Source organism: Uloborus diversus, chromosome 4, assembly GCF_026930045.1.
Source record: "Uloborus diversus isolate 005 chromosome 4, Udiv.v.3.1, whole genome shotgun sequence".
Lineage (NCBI taxonomy): Eukaryota > Metazoa > Arthropoda > Arachnida > Araneae > Uloboridae > Uloborus > Uloborus diversus.
The window spans coordinates 54,170,291-54,194,051 of NC_072734.1; the positions used below are offsets into that span (position 1 = coordinate 54,170,291).

Consider the following 23,761-nt stretch of genomic DNA (forward strand, 5'->3'; position numbering starts at 1 on the left):
CTGACAAAAATCCGGTCGTAAACATAATGAGCCATTCAGAAGCTTTCAAGTCGTTCGAGGCTCTGCTGTCCTACATTCAAAATCAAAAAGATACTTGTGCAAGTGACGTGATGCTCTTAAAAAGGATGAGAGACATGGCTTCAAAAAAACATGTACAGTGTGGAAAGCAGCAGAAAATAACCAACTTTTTCAAAAGTTAAGTAAATTTTTGTTAATACTATAACTGTGATGTGTAACTTTTTGTAAATAAATTGTGTAACCTTTTGTTTTTCTATGGAGCATATTGTATGTACATACTACTAAGTTTATAAACGTTTAAAACTTTAAATTTTGTTTATAAGAACAGAAATACAGCTTGAAAACTCTATAATACAGCTATTTTTAAATGCAGTCTTGATATCCGGATTTTTTGATATCCGGATCGGTCTGTCGCCACATTGATACGGATGTGGCAGGTTCTACTGTATATGTAACATGTCACAAAATATTGAATTTTTCAATATTTCTAAATTTTATAGCTTGTAAATTAAAACAATCTTACTGTTGCTTCTACTCATTTATGTAACTGAAAAGTAATTATAGACCAATTTTAATTTTTTTAGTATTATATAAAAAAAAAGGATATTTATCTTGTGACGTGAGTCACGTGTAATGTACGTCACAACCAATACAAGATAACATTAACTTCCTAATGGTATATTATGTGCCCTAATGTTATTTTAGAGGCTAATGGGAGGTTGGCCTTTATATACATGTCTATATATATGATTAATAATACTACTGACATTACTTAAATAGCATAATTATATTCGGTCTATTGTTTCATAATGTTTTAATTATTGCAATAGTCAATATTTTTGTCCTCAAATTGCTATTCTGTTTACATTATGTGTTCCGCATCAAGATTTTGTCTTCTGTACTTCTAAAAGTATTTTCCTACCTATAAAAGAGAAGTTTTTAAACAAAGGCATCAGCAGCAGAATGTCAGCAATTGTGCTGAAAAACTGCGATGCATATAAACAGATTTCTAAATTCAGATTTCTTTAAAATTGCCTCAACAAGTACACAAGGAGAGGCGCAATCCAAAACAAGTTGTTATTTGCCTTGTAATCGAGGAATTAAAAAATGTTCGAAGAGGGGAGTCTGCATTTGAGGGGTGTCCGTTAGGAGGGGTTTTACTGTATTTTATTCCATGAAATAGTTTTTTCAGATATTATTATTCTGAAAGAACAGAAATTTTAAGTTTTTAGTAATCCAAAAAACTTGAGTTCCTTTTTTTTTGTAACGTGAGTCACAGGACTAAATTCTGATTTAAATACCATCTGTTTATTGAAATTTAAAATAATGTTATCTGTAACTTCTTACTGTATCCCAGGTGACCGTAAATATTAAGTCAGGTATGGTATCTCTTCAATGTATATAGCATTTACTTTTGTAAAACTTCGTCAAACGGTAACCTGAGTCACGTGGAATTGCCTTTGAGTGATTTAATAGTATTGTGCATAAAAGCTATTAAAAGGGGAAAATTGAATGATCTCAAAAACAAATCTGAATTTTGAAATTCATTGCATACATTTCTGTAGCAGCCGCTCGTCTTTTATTGCAATGTGATTTTACTGCTTGGACATCACTCATTTTGAATACCATTATTTTCAACACTTCTTTTATTTTATATTTTGTAGTAGTTAACTTGTATGTTCTTCATTTTGTCACGCTTACTCAAATGCAATTCAGTTGCACTTGAGTTTGTTTCTATCACTCTTAAAAACTTAATTATTAAATTTATCAATGTTTATCTTAATTCGTTGAAAGTTTTAGAAAACAAAGATCTTTAGTCAGGTGATAGAATAGAGAAATAGAGGAATTCTAATTACTGTGAAATGGTAGTGCTCAACATACGACCTGCAAACTAATTCATGCAACCCACTGCTACGTTCAATGTCAGGAATCAAGAACTATGCTCTGGAATTACTGAACCTATTAATTTATATGCATTAGAAAATGTGCAAATAAGTAAACAAGTTCATTTTAATCAGAATATTTTATCATTACTAATGTTTTTTTTTTTTTTTTTTTGAATAAATATCTGGTTTAGAAACAGGAATTTACTGAAAAATGTTGCTTTACGTTAAAGTACCAAAATACTGTAAAGTTATGTGGATGATTAAATGAACTGTTGACACTAAAAGGCATTTTTTAAAGACTCATTCAACCTTTGTCCCATTCTTTATCATTCTGCCTGTTTACAGAAAAATTATTAGACATTTAAGCATCATTATATTTTTCACTGTATTTTCACTTTACTTTGTGCTTCAATGAGGTAGTGGCATTCAAATTGGAAGTTTGCTAATGCTCATTTCTAAAAATTGACAAGTTTGACATTAAGTAGTACTGTTCTCTTTTTGGAACAAGGTCATGAAAGTTTTTTTGAAGTCATAAAAAAGTCATGGAATTTTTTTTTATCCAAATCAAGTGTGAACCCTGAATAAAGCACTGGTACTGTTTTTTTTTTTTTTTCCTTTTGTGGGAAATCCACATTTACACATGCTAATTTGATCCTGTATTCTTTTATTGAAGGATTAAAAAAAAAATATATTTTTTTTTTTATTTTTTAAATGCATAATACTATGACACCCAATGTTGTAGGTTAGTGTTTTCAAACTATTAGGATCAGTATTTAGGTGTTTGCATTCAAGTTCAAGTACAATTCTGACCCTGTAGTTTTGTTTTTGGTATTGATGTTTCTGCATTTGATAATTGGTAACACAAGAACAGAAAACTCACCTAAGTAAAGGTATTTCACATTCAACTACCACTCGGTTAAGTGTAGCTGGAGGGAAGACATAACAAATCTTATGCATCAAGGTTTTCTATCCCCCCCCTTCCCACACAGTTAAATACCTATTGAAATGCAAATAAACTTTAAAATTTATTTCTTTTGAAGTTTGTAACTTGGTAATCAAAATATCGTCACAACTGCAAAATACATTTGGGGGTGGGGCGGGGGGGGGGGGGGTTGCTGCTATCAGTAATATTTTTTTCATGCTCTGAATAAAACAATTGATTGGAAGTAGGTACATTACCTTCAATAACTAATTTTGTTGTGATGTACATCAAAACCTAAAAGTAACATTGAGCTCTTCCTAGTAATTTGGCCATCTATATTGTTTTTTTTTTTTTCCATATTTTATTTTGAAGAAATGATGGTTACATTTTATGAATACTTTTAGGTGAAGCAGATGATGGCATGTTGTGTGTTAGATTCGGTATGGTTGATGAGAATCTTGACATGGACGAGCTGATCAGTCTTGTGACAACGGCTGGTCAAGAACTAGAAGAATCTTCTAAAGTAGGTGTTCAATACTGATGTATAGAAGCTGTTTCATTAAATCATGTTCCATGATAAAATGAGGGAGATTCTATTTCTAAAAGTTATGATCTGAAGAGGTTTAGCAGTTCTATGAATCTCTCTTGAATCAAATGAATGGAGAGTTAAAAGTGTAGCAGTAATGACTCATGCATAACTTATTATGCCGTCCTGTATTAACAAAGGCTTGCTGGTCCTAAAATGCTCAAGTGTCCTTTTGCATGCTGAAACACTTATATTGCTATTCCATATCTATCTATTGCATAACATCCATCGAGGGAGCATATTTGTTTTAATTTCAACGAACCCCTGAATTGCCGTGTTTCAAACAATTTTATGTATGTACTAGCAAATGTACTCGGCGTTGCCTGGGTTAGTAATAATTGTAAGAAACAATTGCTACTTTCTTTCGTTTTCTGTTTTAACTGAAAGAACTCAAAACACACCGCTTTGACGTGATAAAAATCGAGCTTCTTCCTTACCCATAAAAGTAAAATAGCAATAAGTGTAAAGAACCAACGAATATTCATTTAGAAGCGAAAGCACGAATTTAAGCATATTAGAATTTTGAAGAATTTCCAAAATATGAACTAACAAAAACAAAGATCACTAAAAAAACTGTGCGCGTGCTTCATTTAATTAAATAGTACACACACACACACAAAAGAAAAAAATAAAAGCTCTCTACTATAAGCTTTAACTGTGAACTAAAGCTCTCCTACTCTCAGAGTGCGAAAAGTAGAGTTTCCAAATGTTTAAATGACTTTAAACTCATGTTTGCTCCAGGGAAGCTTTTATGCAAAATTTTCATTATGATTATGTTTAATATTGCTGTTGTTAGGCAACAAATTTTTGTAACAATGGGTGTTATGTTTAATCACATAGAGTAAAGAAATTACATAGAGAGGCCCTACTATACTAAGAAATTGAAGACGAAAGTTGCACCGTTGTATCCAAAGATCCTTAGCTTCTTGCTAAGTATTTTATGATACATCTTGATTCCAAACATTCCATTACTGAATCTCAATTGTTTGTTAATTTAAACTTAGATATTGTTGCAAGTTTATGGAGCACGTTTTTGAAATTGCATTAATACATGAACTAAAATGCAAACCAATCCGCCAGCTACTTTATACGGTCTCTTTGCGAGATTGTTGAAAACTATATTCGCGAAGCGATCACGTTATCATAACCCCGCTAATCATTGCACCGCTGTATCCCACAATTCCGGCTTCAATTTCATCTGCTTTTTACCATAGACGTGGCCTCTCTATGTATATTTCTTTACTCTATGTATGGTGATGTAACTATCTATGGTGAAAAAATGGTTAAAATCCGTCCAGTAGTTTTGAAGTTTACCCCGGACATCCGGACAGAAGTGTCCCTTTATGTATAAAGATGAGGATGCAATTCCTAAGAAAGCAGTAAATGTCATGCTTGCTCCAGAGAGGCCTTGATTCAAAATTTACATTATGATTACTTTTAATATTGCTGTTGTTAGGCAACAAATTTTCCTTACAATGGATTTTATATTTAATCATTCAATGGGGAAATTACAGAAATTAGCTGTTTTCCTCCATAACTTTTGAAAACTAAGTTTTTAAGGAACAAATTATAGCCTAAGTTGTTCCCTGATTATCTAGCTATCCATGGTGAAAAAATGGTTAAAATCCCTCCAGTAGTTTTGACGTTTACCCCGGACATCCGGACAGAGATTAGACCTTTATGTATAAAGATAAGGATGCAACTCCTAAGAAAGCTATAAATGTCATGCTTGCTCCAGAGAGGCCTTGATTCGAAATTTACATTATGATTACTTTTAATATTGCTGTTGTTGGGCAACAAATTTTCCTAACAATGGATTTTATATTTAATCATTCAATGGGGAAATTACAGAAATTTGCTGTTTTCCACCATAACTTTTGAAAACTAAGTTTTTAAGGAACAAATTATAGCCTAAGTTGTTCCCCGATTATGTAGCTATCTATGGTGAAAAAATGGTTAAAATCCCTCCAGTGGTTTTGACATTTACCCCGAACATCCGGACAGAGATTAGACCTTTATGTATAAAGATGAATAAAAATGCATATTGAGTTACATGCATGAAAGTCTTACAGAAACATTTCTTTTTTCTGGAAAAAAAAAGGCAAAACTCATGTTCTAACCACAGTAAATAGGTGGATTCAAATGCAGGATTCAAGAACCAGTGGAAGAATGCTAGTAAACTGTAGAAATAAAATGCTTAATTAAAAGATTGCCTTCCAAAAGTTTATGCTACAAAACAATCCCAGAGTGCAGACAGTAATCCCAAAATAAGCATAACAGTAGTAATCTTCATCTACATGGTTTTTATAATTTCCATATATTATGAAAATATTTTAGTTTTAGATAAAGATATTGAATGATTTTCCATAATTTATCTGAGTCTTCTCTTGAGTTATGCAGTATTTTCCAACAACCAAATCATTTTAATAGTATTTTTTGTAAGTTACCACCCTATTGCCAGGACTAAGGCAGAAATACACAGACCCCGAAGAGTTCCTATTTTTCCTACTTTTTCCTACTTTTTAGAGCTCTCTCCTTATTTTCCTACTTTTTCCTTTTTTTTTCCTACTTTTTCTTTCTTTAGCACTTCTAATTGTGCATTGATTCTTATTTTTACAATGCCGCGCCGATAATTTTCTGCATGTTTTGATTTTGAAAAGTAAAAGGAACAAGCGGATCCTTAGCTTTTCATTGAATGACTAGACAATAGTAATTGCTAGAAGAAACGTCGCGGCGTTTGTGTGTTTAAAAGTTAAATTTTCGTAAGTGACTTTTTTTTGCCGTTGCGGCGTTTATGATCGACTTTTCTTTTTATCGCCCTGACTTCAGTCCTACTGTATTAACGAAACTATAAAAAAAAAATTGATACTGGCACATTTTGATGCAATTATATATTATTTACCCATCAATTAGAAGCTTTAATTAAAGTAAACGGCCGACTGTTAAAAAAATGCGGGAAAAACCGAATTTCCTATTCGCCAATTTTTTGTATGATTGCAAGTGAAATGGAGCTCTATTTAAACAGAAAGGCAATGTAAAACCTTAAAAGGACATAAGGAAACAAACACTGAAAAACTTGTATACTGTACATATTTTATTGATGTTAGTACAACATAAAAGCGACATCTAACAGAAATTCGCAAAAACGGACCACTTCAAAAATAATCGCGGAAACTTTTTTCGTACATAAATATGATTATTTTTCATTCTAAATCGTCAACATGATTAAAAAATTTATAAAATTTCATTTTCTTTCCTTGCAAAGAGTGTATTTGCAAAAAAAAAAAAATAAATAAATAAATAAAGCGGGAAAACCTGGATAGGCAAAACGTTCCCGATTTTTGGAGAAAAAAATCGGAAATCAATTTAAATCAGGGTGGCGACAGATCAGGGAGATCAGGGAAAAGTCAGGGAACTTTATTAATCAGGGAAAAATCAGGGAAATATCAGGGAATTTGTAAAAAATAACAAAAAATCAGGGAAAATTGATTTTATGAAAAAAAGAAAGTTTTCTTGCTTTACAAAATTTAAGTACTCTAATTCTCTACGCATTTTCCGCCAATTATCTGTTCGAAAAAAAAAAAGTAAAATTAATGAGGTGCGATTACAGGGTTCGTACGCTCCGGGAATTCCGGGAAAACCGGGAATTGTCAGGGAAAATGACACTGTCAAAAATGTCAGGGAAAAGTCAGGGAGTTTTAAAATTTTGTCCTCCAAAAATTTTTTTTCCATTTCTTTTACCAAGGAATTAACTACCATGAGATCTAGTCTTCGTTTTTATTGTGATTTCACGAAAAAAATTGTAAATTTTTATCTAAACCGACGCTGGCACTTAAAAACTGCGATCGAGAAATGAACGTTTTTTTTTTTTTTTCACAACGAAAAATGCGCCAAAAGATCGAAGATTTTCTTACATGGAGTCAGTGAGGGGAACGCATTTCTTTCTACTGCCTAAAGTTTTAGATGGGTTGCCACAACATTCTATTCGGTTCAGGGTTCGTACGCTCCGGGAAAACTTGGAATTATCATGGAAAATTACATAGTCAAAAATGTCAGGGAATTTTCCAAATGTGTCCCCAAAATTTTTCTTTTCCCAATTTTTTCCCAGGGAATTTGGTTTTATGAGATCTAATCTTCATTTTTATCGATGTATTTAAAAAAAATTGTAGCAATTTTAAAGCAATGAAAAAAGTGGCGACCCAAAAAATCTTCAGCAGCCGCCATTTTTGGCTCTCAGTAGTTCCCAAGGGAAAAAAAATCAGGTGAACAGCAATTATGTACAAACTCAAAAGGAGAGAAGACAATTTACTGCTTCGGAAGCACAACCTGTAGATGGGAAGATCGATCGGGGAAAATAGTTTTTTTTTTTTTTTGATCGGAAAATCATTTCAGCTACGTGTGAAACGCAGTCGCCATCTTTGGTCATTCACAAGATGGATGTAGATACGATCCTAAAATGCCTAAGTTTCTAAAAACAAAGCAGAATTGGATGTTTTCTTTAGTTGAAAACTGATGAAAATAACAAAAAATGGTCTACAAATTGTTTTTCTATTGTTATTTAAAATAATTTTCTTGAGAAATAAAAAATTTTGTTCTTAAAACTTAATCTTATCCTCACTGCCTCGGACGCAAATGTGATAAAAACTTTTCAATGAATTGTAGTTTCATGAAGATTAATTATTTTTTAATTGTCTTCATGCGACAAATTAAAAAAGTTATTTCTTATTTTTAGGCATAGCCGCCATATTTGGTCATTCCCAAGATGGAAGTACACAAGCTTTTTAAGTGCCTAAGTTCCCGAAAACGGCATTGGATGTTAATTGCAATGCAAACTATTGAAAACAACACAAATTGTGCCTTTTTTTCCCGGATAATTTGTAATTATTTTCTGGAAAAATGCAAAATTTAATCTTTATAACATTTTTTTTGTTTTAATTGATTTAGACTCTTATGTGCTAAATACTGACTATTTTGCTTTTATTGTATCCTTTTAAGGATTATTAATTATTTATTACTACTTTTATACTGCAAATCCAAAAATCTACATATTATTTTAAATTTTTCACTTTGTCGCCATATTTGATCGTTTGCACAATGGAAATAGACTTAAACTTCCAGAAACAGAATTGGATGTTTATATTAATGAGTAACATTGAAAATAACATTAAAATGTGCAAAAAGTTGTGAATTTTTGAAAATTAACTAATACTTTCTGGAAAAGAAAATTTGAAATTTTAATGTAAGCGTCCTTTAATATGTGAAGAAAAAAAAAGATTATTGGCATTGGCCTATGATCGGCGGATGTTGATTTTTGTTACTATGCATTACATGGTATGCCAATTGATGCAACAAGTTAATCATATTTATACTAAAATTTAGCTTTGCATTTTGCTCAATATGTTTTGTGTAACCTACTTAAAAGAAAATAAAAAGTATTGTAAACCAAAAGCGGATGCTAAAAGGTTGCTTCAGGACTACAGCAAAACGCTATAATATTACGCGTGACATCAAAAAAAACCTAAAATAAGTTGAAAGTACTCTGTTTTCAACAAATAGTAAACAAATTAAAACAATTTTGAACAAAATGTTTAAAAAAAACTTAAAATTTTGACAGAGAAAACAAAGGAAAAAAATCTTAAGTTTTTTTTTTTTTTAAATCTAAGGGGAGAAGTTTCAGTTCTTCTGCATTGCTACTTTAAACAATTTTAATTATTTTGAAAATATTACTATTTAAACTTAAATTTTTAATGAAGCGAGTAACCTGGAATTTTCTAAAAAACAACCTGGAAAACCTGGAAAAGTCAGGGAACTTTTTTTAACCAAAAGTGTATGAACCCTGGATTATACACTGCCGCATTTTTGTGTATCTTTTTTTTCTCAACGTCAAAGTATTGAATCTTACTTATTAACCACAGGATGAACTTCCTAAGATTGCTTCTGTGTCTATAAGGTTGTTTATTTTACCTAGCTTGAAATTTCCTTTTACGCTTTCAATGCTACGTAAAATAAACAACCATACAGGCAAAGAGGAAGCCTTCATTAATGCTTTAGCTCTTTTGCCTTTATTCCATTGTCTAGAAGTAATTAAGTACTGTAATCACGATTTCAAGAAGAAATCTTTGGTTTTTGAATTAATACTATAAAAGCTTAAAAGTTATTACTTCTTCACGTTTTTAATTTAATTGCTAAAATTGAACTTTCATTAAAAAAACTTGGTTTTTTGCCGTTATACTATTTGTTGTCACTGCAGATTATAAAGGTTTCCTTTTCTTCAGACTTAAGTAATTCTTTAATTTTATAACCAAGTTGTGTTCTTCTTTTACATATTTTAAAATGAACTAATTGCTTTTTTTTTCTTTTTTTTCCTTGCATTTCAAAGTTGTTTGTTACAAAGACAAATTAAGATTTTTTTTTCGTTACAAACTGAAATCATTTGAAACACTGTTAACTTGTGTACTTAAGTAAATATCTTTATTTTTTTTATTGTTAAAATGCTGTATTCATTCATTAAAACCTATGTTCTTGATTAGAGAAACGCTCCCTATGAATGGATGTCAAATGGTTTCATCTGTTTTGCATAACTATGTCAATTAGTTATATAAAAATAACTACATTCATTACTTCCATTCTTTCACTATTACTTGTTATTCCTGCAACAATTATTATACTGTTTGAAAACTTTGTTCAAAATAATTTCAATTACTTTTTAGTTCTATCATAAATACACGTATGTTTTTAAGAATAATTTTAATAGTTTCTTAAAATTCTTATGCTAAGTGGGTTCTTGAAGTAAAATTTTTTTTTTTTTTTCAAATTTTCTATAATCTTTCCTTGTATAAAAATTTAATATACTGTGTTGTAGGTTCCCCTCCCCCCCCAAAAAAAAAAACTGTCTCGACTTTTTTTTAAAATCATTTATTAAAAAGGTAGCATCTTTTTAAAATATATCTTTAGTTCATCAACTTTACACAACTCAAAATGTTTAAAATACTGCATTTTATACAAACATACAATGGATTTCAAGTAGAGCAAAGAACGAAAACCATTCACATTGGTAACGTAAATCAGGGAAATTTGGTGAACTTAATCAGGGAAATCAGGGAAAAGTCGGGGAACTTTTTTTCACAGTTCCTGTCGCCACCCTGTAAATGCAATATTTTGTTTTTATTTCTTCTCATTTTTAAAAGTTGGGGGATAGAGCTACAAATTAATATGTATTTTTTTCTTTTTAATGGGTATTTTCTACTCTGATAAATGACCCCGAAGGATAAATCAATATCGAGGAGTTGCTCATCATTTTTATGTACTGTGTTTCTGGCAATGCGACATTTCTGAGCATTTAAAATTTTTTTGACAGACTCTTAACTCTTTTCGGGGTGCGGCAATTATACCAATGCGGCGTATCTACTGTAAGTTATTGTACTTATTGCGCCTGATCAAAGGGAGGTGGGAGAAAGAGATATATGCAGGCATTTGATGCCAAGTGCTCCCCCCCCCCTCACTCTCAATTTCGTGAACAATTTCTGAATGAATATTTTTGTTGTTTGGTGAGGATTGAGATAAACTATTTGCCTTCCCTTTTATGTACATAGAAACATTAGTAACTGATCTTTGTCTTTGATAAAAATGGTATGTTTACCATGCATGGATGTTTCCTTTTATTTTCGTGCCAAAAAATTTTGGAACAAGAAGGAGGTAAAAATCATCAAACCATTAAAACAATATTCGTTTTTATTGCTTGATTAAAATTAGAACTGACTCATCACTTTGATTCCCTCCCCCGACCCCCCCCCCCCGGAGGTGGCTAGCGAAGGATGTATACTGAATGCAAATTTTATCTGCAAACAAAAAAAACCGCACAAACATGTATAGCTAAGCATTAATTTTCCAAAGCCAGGGAGGGGAGAAATTGACCCCCATAATTGACGTGCCTGAGACAAAAATGTATGTTGAATGCTAAAAATACATAACATAGTACAAACCCTTTAGTTGACTTATTTTGTTATTTATTTAGTTTAATCAGGGGTCGATCCAGGTTTTATTTTTTGGGTCCCCATTTTGTGAAAAGGCAAAATATTTTTGTGAAATTTCGTTATTTTTGTGAAAAAGCAAAATATTTTTGTGAATTTTCTTTATTTTTGTAAAAAAGACCTTCTTGTGATTTTTTTCTTGGAAAAGATTACATTAAAGCATTTTTAGCTGTCGTATCATTATAGAAAAGCCCTAGACAGATTTCAGGGGTGATTGCAAGTTCTTGAAGAATACCTGAAAGCTGTCAAGAGAAAATGCGCTGGGGGAGGGGGGAAGTAAGACCCTTAACATTTTATTCGTAATTTGACACATACATTACATTTATTGCTTTTTACAAATATACATATGCAAGGCACACTTTCTTAAGGTGAAAGTCTCACAACAGATTTTCTGTTTGCCCCTCTCAAATACTTTAAGAGCAATGAAAATTGCACATGCTGCTGAACGTAATGATAACTCCTAATAAATACAAAATGAACAGACTCAAAGATATCACATATTTCTTAACACAGAAGTGAAATACTCATTAAAGATTCCATGCATGTGTTTGAAAAACTTAAAAGTAATTAAAACCCAAAATAATACTGCACCAGCATTCAGCGTTTAATTTTTTGACTTTTGACGTTCTTGCAGAGTAGGTATTTTGTTTAAAACTTTGCAATTTAATGATGTTAATAAATATATAAGAAATTTTATTTGTTTGCCTCTTAACAAGGTACAGTAAACATCAAAAATGCGAAAAATTCGTTTACCATGGCGGATGTAAGGAAATCAAGATCTTCAAAAGAAATAAAAATATAAAAACAGCATGTAAAATAATTTTATTTTAAGTAAAGTTATTTTAGAATTGGATTTTGAAACTCAACACAAATTAATACTAAATATATATTGCGTAATCAAAGTAAAATTTAGGATTTTCCTGAAAACAAGCTACCAATCACAAGTGTCCCTCTCCCGTCCCCCCTCTGACGCTCTGAAGCAAAAACACCCCACGCAGCAAGCAAAAAGATAAGATGGGGGAAGGTGGAAGAGGCTCCCGCGTAGATGCGTACACATTTGCGGTTAAAAAATATTGTGAAAAGGCTGCCTTCTTATAAATTTTTGTGAAGGGGCTGCTTTTACGACGCGGAATTTTGTGAATGGGGCCACTTTTGCGATGGGGAATTTTGTGAATGGGGCCGCTTTTGCCATGCGGAATTTTGTGAAGGGGCCGCAAAGCGGCCCCAATTTGGCGCTGGATCGACCCCCTGTTAATTATTTTGTTATAAATTTTATGCCCCATATTTAAGAACACATTTATTTTAGTTCTGTATTTTCAGTCGTTTTCCTTTTTTTTTTTCAAATTCAAACATCTGCCTCTGATTATGCAAGAATGCATGTCAACTGCTGATTATTTTTGACTAAAACTAATTTAATATTTGCTTTGCTTTTGTATCATAGTTTATGATAACAGGAGCTGAAAGTGATAGTATTTTTAAATGATAAATGAATGCTCTTGAAGGAATGTTTTCGTTTTTGACAAAACAAATCTGAAACAAAAATGGTTTTATTGAACCAAAATAGGAGTTTTAGTATTATTATTATTATTATTATTATTTATTTATTTATTTATTTTTTGCGATCGCTACATTGCATTTTATTCTTTCACACTTAAAAATTTTATTACTGTATTGGTGAAAGGTGTTTCTTTGTTTAGATTTTTCATATTTTTGTAATTACTATCTTTGTTTCCACTAGTTTATATACCATACTAATGATTGTTAGTCGTCTTGACGTGTGTGTAGTCCTATCTCTTCCTATTTTTTCCTACTTTTTTAAGCGATTTTTTTCCTACTTTTCCTACTTTTTAAATTTTTGATTCCTTATTTCCTACTTTTTCCCCTCAAAAAACCACTTCGGGGTCTGAATACATGAAATACACCACCAGCTCAGTGAGCTGGTGGTGTATTTCATGTATGAGTTTTAATTATAATTGTATTTTTTTTAAATCGGAAATTATCTTATTTTAAATTTGTATGCAAAAGAACTATAGTAGCCTATTGTGTGTGTGTTTTTTTTCTTTGCAAAATACATGATTATGAATAAATAAAATTATTGATTACAAAGCACAATTGAACAATAGCATAAATTGTTTCATGAATGAATAATTGATTAACTGAACAGTTTCATTCTCTTGACTTTTACTAATTTGTGTCAGTGTGTGTGTATTAGAGATGAGAAGGGCTCAGCCTGGGCCCGACAGTCCAAGCTCGAGCCCGGGCCCTAAGTGGGTTTGGGCTCTAGAACCAAAACTAGGTTTCGGGCTCGGACTCAAGCAAAGATATTCAATCGTCGATCGCCAAACAAATTCAAAGCAAATAAATACTTTCCTACTGTGAGAAAATGAAAGGAACATTTAAACCAGTTTAATCAAGGTGAAAATTAAACCAAAAAAAAACCCAGAAAATAAATTAATGCTTATTTATAGTTTTTTTTTTTTTTTTTTTTGTGATTACTATTGCAATATGTCATACAGTAATGCATTTGAAGTGGAGCATTTTGAAAAATTTAGAAACTTCTGTTAATGAAGAACATTTGACATAACAGTTTTTATTAACAGAAAGATCATGTCAGACTGTAAAAGGCTCGGTTTTTGATGCAAGAAAGTTTTCTGTGGGCTCGGATTTTGGTCCAAGACAATATCACCCGGGCTCAGTTACAAGTTTTCGGGCTCAGGCGGGTCCGGGCTCTCAAAAATGAGCCTGAACTCATCTCTAGTATGTATAACCCCGCTCCAAAAAGATTTTTGCTTTGTCAAAATTATATTTTCCAGAAATGACTGTAGATTATTAAACACTTTTTTTTTATTTTGTTTCAATGCTAAAACTTATTAAATTTATTTTATACTTCAGTTATGGGAGTGTTTTGGGGTCTCTTTGTTGGTGAAAGCTTGGGGCAGCAGCATTATTTGCCTTTGCAGTAACCAGACACTAGTCATGACTGAAAATTTCCCTAAATGCTTTTTGCAGTTTTCAAAACAATTATATTCAAGGTTAAATTCACAAAAATTTTGATTTTGGGGCATATTTTTTGGTAATGTATGTTGTTATTTTACAACAATACTTTTACAATCACTTATGCAATTGAGATGGAATAGTGTTGGTTAGAAGTTAAAATTTTCTTTCAAACTTTTCTATACTCTTCATTTTTTTTTCATAATAATAATTTTAATGTTATTTAGTTTTTGGAAACCATGTCAGAGATGGTTAAGCAAGGCATTGAGGAGGCCAATAAAGAACTGCTGCAGGAAAATAATGAAAAACTTATGCAAGAAGTAAGTAATGTTTCACTTGACTAAACAATATCTCTGTTAAATCCTTGTACTTTGAACCATTGCTAGTGCTTTTTTCTTGTTAGACTTCCAATCTTTCATTCTGATTTTGAAAAATATAACAGGGTTCGTATGCTCCGGGAAAACCTGGAGTTGTCGGAAAATGACATAGTTAAAAAGTCAGGGAAATTTCCAATTTTGCATTAAAAAACTTTTTTTCCAATTTTTTTCACAGGGAATTTTGTACCATGAGATCTAATCTTCGTTTTAATCGATGTTTCCTGAAAAAAATTGTAAAAGTTTTAATGCAAAATGACGCTGGCAATAAAAGAAAAACGCTACCAAAAAAAAAAAAAAAACTTCCGCACACGCCATTTTTGCCCCTCAATAGTTCCCAAGAATAAAATTCCTAGCGTGAACAGGAATTATGAACTAATAGCTCAGTAAAATTAGCATTTTACTTGGAAAAAATTGAAACCCAAAGTTTTTCTTTACAAAAAGCTTTGTTATGTCTTCCCGAACGACATCTCAAAAGTCCCCGACTTTTTGCTCTAAGCTTCCCTCTTTTGGGGGGGGGGGGGATTTCAACTTTGCTATCTTGAAAAGTGAGGTATCATTTGTAGCATATATTTTTTACACTGAGTCAAATAAAACCATAACCAAAACATTATTACTAATATTTAAAGAGTTTTTTTGAAAAAAGCATTTTTTAAAAAAACATTTTAGGAAAAACTTATTTAATTGTAACTGTCGAATTTTTCCTTAAAAAAATCAATAGCTTAGATTTTTCTTCACTGAACGGTTTGTTCTGTCTTCTTAAATGATAGCTTAAAAAGCAAGGTTTTTGTTGCACGCATCCCTCTGTTTAAGAAGAATGACCCATAAACGTGTTTTGACCTGAATGTGAGAGAATTTATTAGATTTAAAAGTTAAATACTTATGAATACGCTTCAGATTCTCATAGTTGTGTGTGGTGTTGATTTGTTTTAATGTTAGTAGGAATTCAATATAAAACATGTATATAAATTTTGTAGTTTAGTTTAGCTACGTTATAGTCTTCATTCTTCATCTTGCAATCTGTTTGCACCTTCAAACTTTTTTTCGAATGACATTCTCGTAATTCCACAATACTAATGAAACCAAAGCTTAAGTATGAAGATATTTTATTCAATCCTTGAATTTTCAAAAAGGCTGTAAGGAAAAAGTCATAACTGTAAGAAGCTATTCTTTTATATTGAAGTCCATTAAAATTTCTGCATTGACCTTCAAAACATTGATCTTACTGATATTTTTATTATGAACTGATATTTTTTGGCAAGCACTTCAAACTATTATTTTTCTTATACTTTAGGGTATTCTAAGACAAGTTCCTGTTATTAGCTCCCTTGTTTCTTGGTGGTATCCTGCTCCTAAAGAAACTGGCATAAAAGGAAGAAGTTTTAGCTTATCATCAGGTAGGTTTCAAATGCAATGTTGTTCTCTTTTACGGCAATTAATAAAAATATTTCCATAGCACTTTTATTTATAGAAAGATACTATTATAGAGAATTTATTTCATATCTGTGATGAGATTTTTCTAATTTATTTATTTATTTTTAGAGTAAGCACTGGATAATTGAATCAGTGGTTAGTGAATCAGCTGCTTTAACTAATCAAATCCTCAAAACCAGAAAGAAATCCAGCTTTAATTGCAGGAATTTTCCATGTCAAATTTATTTCTCTTTTGAAATCTGAAATTCTTTAGTTTGTTAATGTATTGAATCTGCGAAAAATTCACGTTTTAATTTCAGAGCTTGTGATATTGAATGTAAGCTTGGGACTTATTTTTTAGCAGGGCAAGAACGCTTCTAAAGGGCATATTTACAAAAGCAATAAATAAGCTATCAGAAAGTGGGTTGTTTTATCCGGTGCAGAACACTGGTTCCCACTGCAATCCATTCTTCCCTGCATAGGGAAAAAGTGGGAGAGCAGGTTAGTTAGGGACATGGGTGCAAGACCTTCCGTCTCAGGATGGATTTCCGTCTTGACAAAATTTCCCAGACGGAGGTCGGGACGGAAAGAAATTCAATGACTTTCTTTTAATTTTGAATGAAAAAAGAAAATTTGTGTGTTTGAAAAATATGCTTTAATATTACTGGACCGTTCCACGAATTTACATCGACATTCTCTCGATTTTCCGCCATGTGCTTGTTTTGTTTGCAACGTGCTTTTGGAGGAGTGGCTTTTCGGCTCGCGCCGTTTGACTTTTTTTAAGTATAGCTTTATTTCCAACTCGCTACATTGCAGACCGAGTTGGAAATAAAGCGTATATATAAGCCAAGGAGTTGCTCGCTATTCTCCCTGATTTTTCGAAGCAATCGGCTCTAATTGAAAATTTAGCCTTTTCTCATGCTATTTTCGATCATCGTTTCGTTTTTTTTCATTTGTGTGTGTTTTTTTTTTTGTAAACTTTACACGCATAAATGAAAATTATGTACGCTCTTAAAATGTCTTAAGAGTTGAATCTGCATCACCGATTGAGAGTGATTGCTGACAAGACGAAATATTTTCGCCACAGCAAAGGACGTCCACATACCAGGTAAAACAGAAACTATCAAGGATTTTGAAGATTTTAATGAAAATGGGAATTTTGGAAATAATCGGGGGGGGGGGGGAGATTTCAAGCTGGTTGGAAACACCGATGGGCAAACCGTTCCTGCATTTTTGACAATGACTTGAGGAATCACTAAATTCTAATGTCATTGATTCGAACACTCGCTAGAATGGAAATATGGGTGGGGGGAGGGAGAGAAAGGAAAGGAGAAAAATAACGGCAGCACGAGTTTGCGAAAAAAACGCTGCTCTTGCAAAAAGGGTAATCAGTCCACAAATTAACCCACGATACTGAGGTCTTAAAACGTTTATATCTTGGACAATCTAGGGAGGGTTACTCACGGGTTACAGTATAAAATATCGAAAAACTGAATTGAAAATATTTTTGAAGCTAGGAGTGGTTCGATATTTCTCCAGTGCAAAATCTTAAAAATTTAAAAGTCAAAAAGTTTTAGGCTGTCTCTAATGATATAAAAGTGGGTTTTAAAAAGAATCGAAGACTAGAGTCTTAAAAACATTAATTTAGGCAATCTTTGGTGAATTTATGAGAGATGGTTTTGGTGTTCTAACATGAAAATGTTTTGTAGCTGATGTATTAAAAACTATTTGAGCATAGGCGGATTTAAGACTGAGTTCCTGGGGGGGGGGGGGGGCAGGATTTTTTTTTAGCAACGTTTTTATCGCCCCCCACTCCCATGTTTTTGTCTGTTTCCTGTAATGCATAATTTCATGCTTTTTTTTATGTGTGTCGTTTTCATAAATTTGTGTTTTCATGCTGTCCTTTTTGAATTGACCTTAAGAGAGGGAACTGGTATCAAGAGAGTGACGCAAGGCTCCCTTTTAAGTGTGAAATAGAATATCTCCAATTTTAGGGGGCCAGGTTTCTCCCCCGGAGGAAATTTTGTAAAATGGATATAAAATTCTGCATTTTGAAGCCTTATAAAGGTTAATTGGATAGACACAGAAATTCATAACTAGATTATACAGTTGTACAGTATTGCTCTAACTTTGTAAGAAACAGCCATTTTAAGTTTGAAAGAAAAAATAAACTATAGATTTCTCATTACAACAGCCTTTTTTAATTATAAGTAGTGCAGAAAATGAAAAGGAATAGAGGTAGTGTATCATTTTTTGTCTGGATAAACAGATTAACAATATGCAGTAGAAATAATGGGAGCCCACTTTGCTTAGAATTTTCAAAGACTTATCTAATTATTTTCAAGGACTCTAGAATAAATAAAATTACTTAACGCACTTCATTTGTGCTTTCCAGTCTCTGATATTTTAGTACTTGATTGTAACTTTTTACAATCCTATTCTGACTTTGTGAGAAATAGCTATTTTAAATTTAAAAGAAAAAGGAAACCATAGATTTCACATGACAACAACTTTTCTTCAGTTGTAAGTGGGGCAGAAATAGAAGTTTCCGTGATTTTTTTTCCGTGCTAAACAGATGGACAATATGCAGAAGAAGCAAGATAAAAAGCAATCAATACAAAAGAATTTCCAAAATACAGCATTCAGGATTGAATAAATAGCAAGATATGAAACATGTGAGTCACAAAAATTTATTTCAAATAATATGTTAACAAACGTGAGAACCATGATTTTTACATTTTTAATACAGGATGTGGCAAGGAGCTAAATTTGACATATTTTGGCATTCCTCCCCCTCTACCATTTGTTAGAAATTTTAAAATTTAAGGTTTGTAGCCACACGTTTCAAAATATTCAAGGTTTTTAAGCACATAAAAATGAAATTAGTTTTTTCAAACAATTTCCATTTTTTAAGGAACGAATCATGAATTATCTTTGGGAGTTAGGGACCCACTTCAAAGCAGAGGCTCTAAGCAATAGCTTGTTTATCTTATAGGCAAATTTGGCCCTGTTTGTAATCCAGTCTTACCAGCAAATTTTTGCTTGATTTTTTTTTTTTTTTTTGTAATTTTTACGAAAATTCGTCAGTTTTTACGGTTAAAGGATTTTTACGATTTTACCAATCTTTGTTAGGTTTTTATAGACTTTTATGAAATTTCAGTAAATTTTTCCAAAACTTTTGATGACTCAGTTATTTAGATTTCAATTATGACAAGGACTGAATCACTTAGACTTAGATGATTATGACTTACCTTACTTTTTAAACAGTATTTATAAAGTAAGTAAAATTGTACTCTCCCTCTAAGTAAAAAGATTCATTTAATCAGAACACTCAGATAACTGAAATTTATTCAGTTTGCGGTAGTATTTATTTTCTTTCTCTCTCTCTCTCTTTACAAAAAAAAAAAGACAGAAGAAAAAAAAACTATGTTTTTTAGAATTTCTCAAAAGGCCAATTAATCTACTAAGAACATAAATATTATGGACAAATATACTTGAAATGTTGACACAAATCATAACGATTAGATCGTTCTGTTAGTGCGAATAGGGGGGGGGGGTCCCCTTTGCTTTAGATTCTAATTTGTTAAAATAATCTTCAATTATTATAAGTGTTGCAGCTTAATGTATAGCTGGTTTAGCCTATATTTTCATTCATATACTTGCCCGAATGGTGTTCAGTCCAAAATAGTGAATTTAGGCACATTTTCAGCACCCCAGTGACAGCTGTACTATTTGTATTTAATGTTCGTTCCCCCCCCCCTTTTTTTCCTACTTTTCTCCCATCAGAAAAGGACATTCGTTTTTCTCTTCATTTTCATTAAACTATTCAAAAAAGAAAAAGTCGTGATTTTTTTGTTTTAAAATTTTGGAAGATGTGTTGTTACTATATAAAATCCTCCCAAAACTGGGGGGGGGGGGGGCATTGCCCCCTTCTCCCCCCCCCCTGTAATCCGCCCATGTATTTGAGGCTATACTTAAATGACTTAAGTTAAAGGGCATTTGCGACCCTCTCCCGAAAACTGTTTGTAATTGAAGTCTTAAATCTTTTAGGCTGTATTTGGCAATGTCAAGAGGGAGGGAGGGGGCTCTCTTTAGGCGAAATTCCGAAACTGGAGTCTTAAAAGCGCAACTTTGGACCGTCTTGGGGTTCGGGGTTCTCCTTTCCCAAAAAATATTCAAAGCTGAAGTATTCAGAACTCAGCTTTAGGTAATCTTTGGAAGACTTAAGAAGAGGGAATTCGAAGGCTTTCTCTCAATACGTTTCAGAATTTAAATTCTTAAATCTTTGGTAATGAAAAGGGGAAACAGCAAATTTTAGTAAAATTTAATGAACTTAGAGGAAAGAGTTCAGGGGGGGGGGTCTCTCTCCCCGAAGTATTGAAATGCTATTTTGGCTATTTTTGAGTGAGTTAAGAGTTAGGGAATTCAGGGGTCTTTCTCGAAGCATTTTCGAAATTGAAATCTTAAAACTTTGGGTTGTCTTCGGCGATGTTTGGAAGGGAGTTGCTCTCTCAATAGAAAAAAAAATCTTAAACAAAAACTTACACTGCATTTAGTAAACACAATGAGAGGGGGGGGGGGGGGTATTCCGCACCCCCAGCCTGAAACATTTTAGTTTCTAAAATTTTAAGAGCTTTGTTTTGGGCTATCTTTGGATGACTTAAGGGGGAAGGGTGTAGGAAGATTTTTTCAAAAAGTTTCCAAAATTAAAGTATTAAAATTTTTAGGCGGTCATAAGTAATGTTTATAGGTAAGAGGGGTGCTATTCCTACAAAACAATTTAGAAAGTGAAGCCTTAAAAATTGAAATTTAGGACATTTGTGGTGAACTCAGAGGAAGGGGTTCAGGAGTTCTCTTCCGAAAATTCTTGGATGCTGAAATATTTAAAGCGCCACTTTAGGCTATATTTGAGTGCCTTAAGAGGGATGCGATTCGGGAACCCTGCCTGGAGTTAGGATTCAGTTCCCCTATTTCTTTTTTAATTAATGAATGTTGGAAAGGGTACCTTATTTAAAAAATATATCTACTTCACTGAAGCGATTTTTTATTGCTAATTTCACCACCTGCTATCTTATAAAAGAATTCTTTTTCAAATGAAGACTGTGGGGGAATGGTGACAGTTCATTATCATTAGTCGGCCTTACCCTTCCCCCACCTTTCCTTCTTTTCTAGTTTGTTGGCGCTACCTTGGGTAGACTTTCGAATCAGAACGGATTTATGTTGCAAAAGTGAAAATCTTATGTCCTAAGCGATTTTATTGCTACAACAAAAATATTTAGTATCGGCAAAAAACTAATGATGGGGTGCTGCAAACGCTTTTACCCCTTACATTATCCAACATCGTCTAAAATTTGCGTTTTTGAAACTTCAATTTCGAAATATTGCCGAAGGAGGGTTCCTGAAATTTATCCCTTCAATAGTGCATTCAAAAAGCGTATAAACGTTATGAAATTTAAATTACAATTTCCTTTTTAAATCTTCGATTTCAGGAAAGCCCATAGCGTCCCCTCTTCCCTCTCTTTCTTTAATATTTTTTGAAGGTTGCCCAATATTGTGATTTTGGGACTATCAGTTTGAAATAATTGATGTAAGAGTCCCTGAACCCCTCCTTTCCCTGAACTTTACCAAAATGGCCTACCACAGCGTTTTTTGGACTTCAATTTGAAAAAATTTCTGGGGGAGAGCCCCCAGACCCCCCCCCCTTATTGCCGGATTTTACAGGGTGGCGACAGGAACTGTGAAAAAAAGTTCCCTGACTTTTCCCTGATTAAGTTCACCAAATTTCCCTGATTTACGATACCAATGATAATGGTTTTCTTTCTTTGCTCTACTTGAAATCCATTGTATATTTGTATAAAATGCAGTATTTTAAACGTTTTAAGTTGTGTAAAGTTGTTGAACTAAAGATATTTTAAAAAGAAGCTACTTTTTTAATAAAATGGTTAAAGAAAACATATCAAGTCAATTTTTGGGAAAAAAAACCTACAAAACAGTATATTAAATTTTTCTACATGGAAAGATTATAGAAAATTAAAAAAAAAAAAAACTTTACTTTCAGAAACCACTTAGCATGAGAATTTTAAAAAAACTATTCAAATTACTCTTAAAAATATATGTGTATTTATGATAGAACAAAAGAGTAATTGAAATTGTTTTGAACTAAGTTTTAAAACAGTATAATAATTGTTGCAAGAATAACAAGCAATAGTGAAAGAACAGAAGTAATGTAGTCATTCTTATATAACTAATTGACATATTTATACAAAACAGATGAAACCATTTGACATCCATTCATAGGGAGCTTAAGTACACAAGTTAACTCTATTTCAAATGATTTCAGTAAGTAACGAAAAAAAATCTTAGATTGCTTTTGTATCAAACAACTTTGAAATGCAAGAAAAAAAAAGCAATTAGTTAATTTCAAAATATATAGAAGAAGAATGCAACTTGGTTATAAAATTAAAGAATCATTTAAGTCTGAAGAAAAGAAAATCTTTATAATCTGCGGTGACAACAAAAAGTATAACGGCAAAAAACCAAGTTTTTAAAATTGAAAATTCAATTTTAGCAATTAAATTAAAAACACGAAGAAGTAATAAGTTCTAAGCTTTTATAGTATTAATTCAAAAACCAAAGACTTCTTCTTGAAATTGTGATTACAGTACTTTATTACTTCGAGACAATGAAATAAAGGCAAAAGAACTAAAGCATTAATGAAGGCTTCCTCTTTGCCTGTATGGTTGTTTATTTTACGTAGCATTGAAAGCGTAAAAGGAAATTTCAAGCTAGGTAAAATAAACAACCTAACAGACACAAAAACAATCTTAGGAAGTTCATCCTGTGGTTAATAAGTAAGGTTCAATACTTTGACTTTGAGGAAAAAAGATGCACAAATATGCAGCAGTGTATAATCGCACCTCATTAATTTAATTTTTTTGAACAGCTAATTGGCGGAAAATGCATAGGGTATTAGAGTACTTAATTTTGTAAAGAAAAAAAAAAATTTTTTTTCTTCATAAAATCAATTATCCCTGATTTTTTGTTATTTTTTTCAAAATTCCCTGATATTTCCCTGATTAATAAAGTTTCCTGACTTTTCCCTGATCTCCCTGATCTGTCGCCACCCTGTTTTAGATTTTTTGGAATTATGATGTCAAAACACTTAAATATTACAATTTTAAGGCTTAAAACTCAAATCAAAAAATTCCAAAACTGGCATTGTTAAAACCTGCAACATTTATACATACAAATTTTTCCTTAAGCCCACATGCGGGCGGGGGGGGGGGGGGGGGGGAGCTGAAAATATTTTTCGTCTTGAACACATCACCAAACTTGCACCCATGGTTAGGGACGAGTGCGACCAGGTGCTTAGTCAGTGTAAACATGCCCAGTAGTCCAAGTAAAATAGACATAATAGGCAACGCAATAAATGCAACCCATAGGATGAATTTTTCCCTTGTCAATTATAAATTTATCTTTATGAGGGAATGATATAAACTTATTCCAGAAAAAAATGGAAACATGGTTCTTGTATATAT

The 23,761-nt window shown here is 32.2% G+C and overlaps 1 protein-coding gene across 1 annotated transcript in view; it reads left to right on the forward strand.

Moving 5' to 3' along the window:
- LOC129220443 (pyridoxal-dependent decarboxylase domain-containing protein 1-like) overlaps positions 1 to 23,761 on the forward strand; it is an 89,331-nt gene that overhangs the window by 62,562 nt on the left and 3,008 nt on the right. The window contains exons 19-21 of the mRNA XM_054854864.1: positions 3,231 to 3,349; positions 14,664 to 14,756; positions 16,105 to 16,207. Of these exons, the coding sequence (XP_054710839.1) occupies positions 3,231 to 3,349; positions 14,664 to 14,756; positions 16,105 to 16,207 (315 nt within the window). The remainder of the gene's footprint in view (positions 1 to 3,230; positions 3,350 to 14,663; positions 14,757 to 16,104; positions 16,208 to 23,761) is intronic.